General features: G+C 42.5%; 1 protein-coding gene across 1 annotated transcript in view; it reads left to right on the forward strand.

Moving 5' to 3' along the window:
- Positions 1 to 3,768, forward strand: part of LOC101856080 — a gene marked incomplete in the record, with an annotated part of 42,424 nt that overhangs the window by 34,996 nt on the left and 3,660 nt on the right. Inside the window, 2 exon segments of the mRNA XM_013079239.2 lie at positions 1,147 to 1,230; positions 3,459 to 3,656. Of these exon segments, the coding sequence (XP_012934693.1) occupies positions 1,147 to 1,230; positions 3,459 to 3,656 (282 nt within the window).

Raw genomic sequence — 3,768 nt, forward strand, 5'->3', positions numbered from 1 at the left:
TTGGTTGGTTGGTTGGTTGGTTGGTTGGTTGGTTGGTTGGTTGGTTGGTTGGTTGATTGGTTGGTTGGTTGACTGATTCGCGGATTTGTTGATTATCTGTTGATCGGTTGATTCGTTGGATGGTTTATTCGTTATTGTTGGACTTGTTATTTGTTAACTTATTAGTTTATTCGTTGGTTGTTTATTTCATTTGTTGATTAGTTGATTATTTGGTTGATTTATTCGTTTGGTAAGGGATAGGGTGTCCGTTGATTGTCCTTTGGAGAGGCGTGTTGGTACAAGGATTACACTTGTATAGCCCAGATTACCACAGAGACCATTTAGACTCAAGTTCAGAGTCAAAAGAAGGTTGCACATAATATAAGTCCGTTTTCATCCCCCTCTCACAACATTTGAGGGCAAGATATGTAAATGTTTTATACCTTTTTTGGCAGATCACTAAGGAGGCAGGCTGCTTCGACACTGAAATTCAAGTCCATCCTGGGACTAGTTGGATATTGCGTCTAAACAGAAAGACTGAGAGACTCGATAAAATATTTCCATTCTGAAAGTGTTTTTTGGTTTTTTTTAGGTCTGCCTCTAGATCTCGCTCCCATGTGGATCTTGGCAGATCTCTGGCATATGGGAACACAGCTGATTGGAATTGGAGAAGATCGTCTAGAACAGAGACAGGCGGAGAGCCGTTCATGGCTCTTGCCTAATACAAGGGTGGAGGAGGCAAATGATGATGGTTATGGAAATCGAGTATAAATTTGTATTCTGCGTTAAAGCTATGAAAATAACCAAAAGACTTCAGGTGCTGGAATAGGGCCTCGGTGTCACACGCATGAGACCCGAGTTCGATTCCCGTGGTAGGAGATAATTTTTATAGAGTAACCCGGTCTTTCTGCCCTTGTTGGGATGTTGTATAATTCTCAGTCCGGGTTGTTCCTGATAGGCAGAGTCGAAAGCCTGCTCGTAGATGATATAAATTGTGTTGAAGAGGGTGTAAAAAACACGTACATTTAACATTTTAAAAACTATACATCTATTCTACAGGTTGTAAATTATTCAGCTGTTCTGAAGGTTATAAATTATACCTCTGTTCTACAGGTTGTAAATTATACATCTGTTCTACAGGTTGTAAATTTTACCTCTTTTCTGCAGGTTGTATCATCACCATCCAGGCATTCCCTGGGGTCGTTCTCGCCATTGTGTGGGTCAAAACTACTGGAGTCGCCCTCGTCATAGGTAATGCAAAATTCCTGCTTCTTTTTGTAGTCAGAGTGCTATTCTGCAGATGTCACCAACCTCTTTCTGTTTAATTTAGTCAGATTTTACGACACTTGCGACAGTATTAGATCATATAAGAGCCCAAGATTAGAGGGCGTTACAGAAGCGTAACATACACAAAAAAAGATGGAGGAAATATCAGGACGATATATGTTTGATCGGAAAGAAGAAGCAAAGCACAGCAGAGCACCTGTCAGCAACCAACAAACTCTTTTCAAAGTGGGGCAGATAACTGAGGGAATGCCAAGCACGAGCCATATAACTATTTAGTTAAACGCTGTACACTGAATACATTTTTTAAATGCATAAGCTAGAACTTATGAAGTAGTTTAAAGTACATTAAATCTGCACTATATAATTTAAATTTAAGGAAATGATAACCTTTTCACTTTTCAGTCATTTTGGTGGTAGAGACATGTGCACGCTATTAACATATCTGCGAAGTTTTGTTTGTTTTTTATTTCCTTCCAGCACTGTGGCACGGCAACAGGCGAGACAAAATGGCCTTAGGGGTCGTATCTGGCCCCACGGGTTTTTAGTTAGGTGACCCCTGTACTACTGACAGACCTGTTTCGTACATCTATCTTCTAAACTTGAGTATGTCATCTTCCAAACAAACGTTGCCCAACCAGTTTGTGTTCATTTCAAGAAAACATTATTATTATTATGGGGTTACAGTTTTTGTCTCGAGATGTCAAAAAAGCTTTCCGATTTGGCCCTGCACTATTTAGTTGTTTGTTTTCTTCGAATTTGGTTGACCAGTAAATAATAATCGATAGCTTTTGTATAGTGCAAATCCCTGCTCAAAAGCAAACTCCATGCACTTCACAATCTATACTCTATACTATTACCCCAGCAGACCTGAGAACATTCTGAAACAACCTCATCTTCTGGGAGGCTTACAGTGCAAGAGGTCATTTATAGGCGCTTAAACACTAACATATTGACAGGATCTTTCACTGCCTATGGCCTACCCATTCCCACGTGGGTGAAGTTAGGAAAATTAGAGTAAAGTGTTTTTCCCAAGGACACAACGTCGGGCCCGCGGCTCGAACCCCCGACCTCGTAACCTCACGATTACGAGTCCGGTTGCTTAACCACTTGGAGGTTCCACTTTTAAATAATTAACAGTGTGAAAGAGGTGCTTGAAGGAAGGATGTGGGGCATCCGAGCCAAGGGTAGACAAAGAGTAACATGGACAGACACAATTAAGACATGGAATGGCCTTGGTAAGGCAGAATGTGGAACGGCAGCTAACGACCAATAATAATAATAGAAAGCATTTGTATAGCGCAAATCCCCGCTCAACAGCAAGCTCTACGCGCTTCACAATCTATACTATTACCCCAGCAGGCCTGAGAGCATTCTGAAACAACCTCAACTTCCTGGGAAGCTTACAGTGCAAGCAGCCATTTATAGGCGCTAAAACACTAACATACTGACAAGATCTTTCGCTGTCTATGGCCGGGTACTCGTTCCCACCTGGGTGAAGAGAGGAAAATTCGTGTAAAGTGTCTTTCCCAAGGACACAACGTCGGGCCCGCGGCTCGAACCCCCGACCTCGTAACCTCACGATTACGAGTCCGGTTGCTTAACCACTAGACCACAGCCACCAAGATGTATGTAGGGTCATTACACGTCAACCTCTGAGCCAGAGATGACACCTCCAGGTATCAAGGTAGTGTTCATAAATGTATCAAACCCTCAGCATTCTACGTTCTTAACCTTACCAGCGTTTGTGGTGTAGGGGTTAGGTGCTTCACTCTCGCTTCCAAAATGCCCTAGTTTGATCCCCGTGTGGACAAAATTGATTTTCGATATCTCGGTCTTTCTGCTGGAACGTTGTATCTCTCATCCTGAGTTGCCCTGGCAGACTATGTCCAGAGTCCACCTCCTAAAGGGTCTAAATTGTGTTGATGGGTCCGTATACATATTTACATTTTTTTTAATCTTTGTGAGTGGCTTGTAGGTGCGCTCGTGTGGTTTGCTCCTTCTTTTCTATCAAACATAAATCGTTCTTATGTCAACTCCTTCTTTTATGTTTTTGTTACTCACTTGTAACACCTCTAACTCTAATCTTCGGCACATATATGACCTAAGTGTGTCGCAAACGCCGTAAAACGCTTACTAAAACCTAAAAAAGGGCCCATTATTACATTATTATTTTAACGTTTTCTTTACCTCAGGGGGGTTGGTGGGCCTTGTGAGTGGCGTGATCACGTGTCTGGCCCGAGCGTCCACTCTGGAAGGAGGACTGTCCGACTTTCTGCTCAACACGTCAGAAGGCTATTCCGTCATGGCCGGCTCTTGCGTCACATTCTTCGTCAGTCTAGTCCTGGATGTTGTCATCTCCTTTTGTACACATAGAATCAAGTCTGAGACGGGTACGGATTAGTTTAATTTTCTCGTTATCTGTCTGTCTGTCTGTCTGTCTGTCTGTCTGTCTGTCTGTCTGTCTGTCTGTCTGTCTGTCTCTCTGTCTCTCTCTCTCTCTAA

This window comes from Aplysia californica, unplaced genomic scaffold, assembly GCF_000002075.1.
Source record: "Aplysia californica isolate F4 #8 unplaced genomic scaffold, AplCal3.0 scaffold00045, whole genome shotgun sequence".
Taxonomy (NCBI): Eukaryota; Metazoa; Mollusca; class Gastropoda; order Aplysiida; family Aplysiidae; genus Aplysia; species Aplysia californica.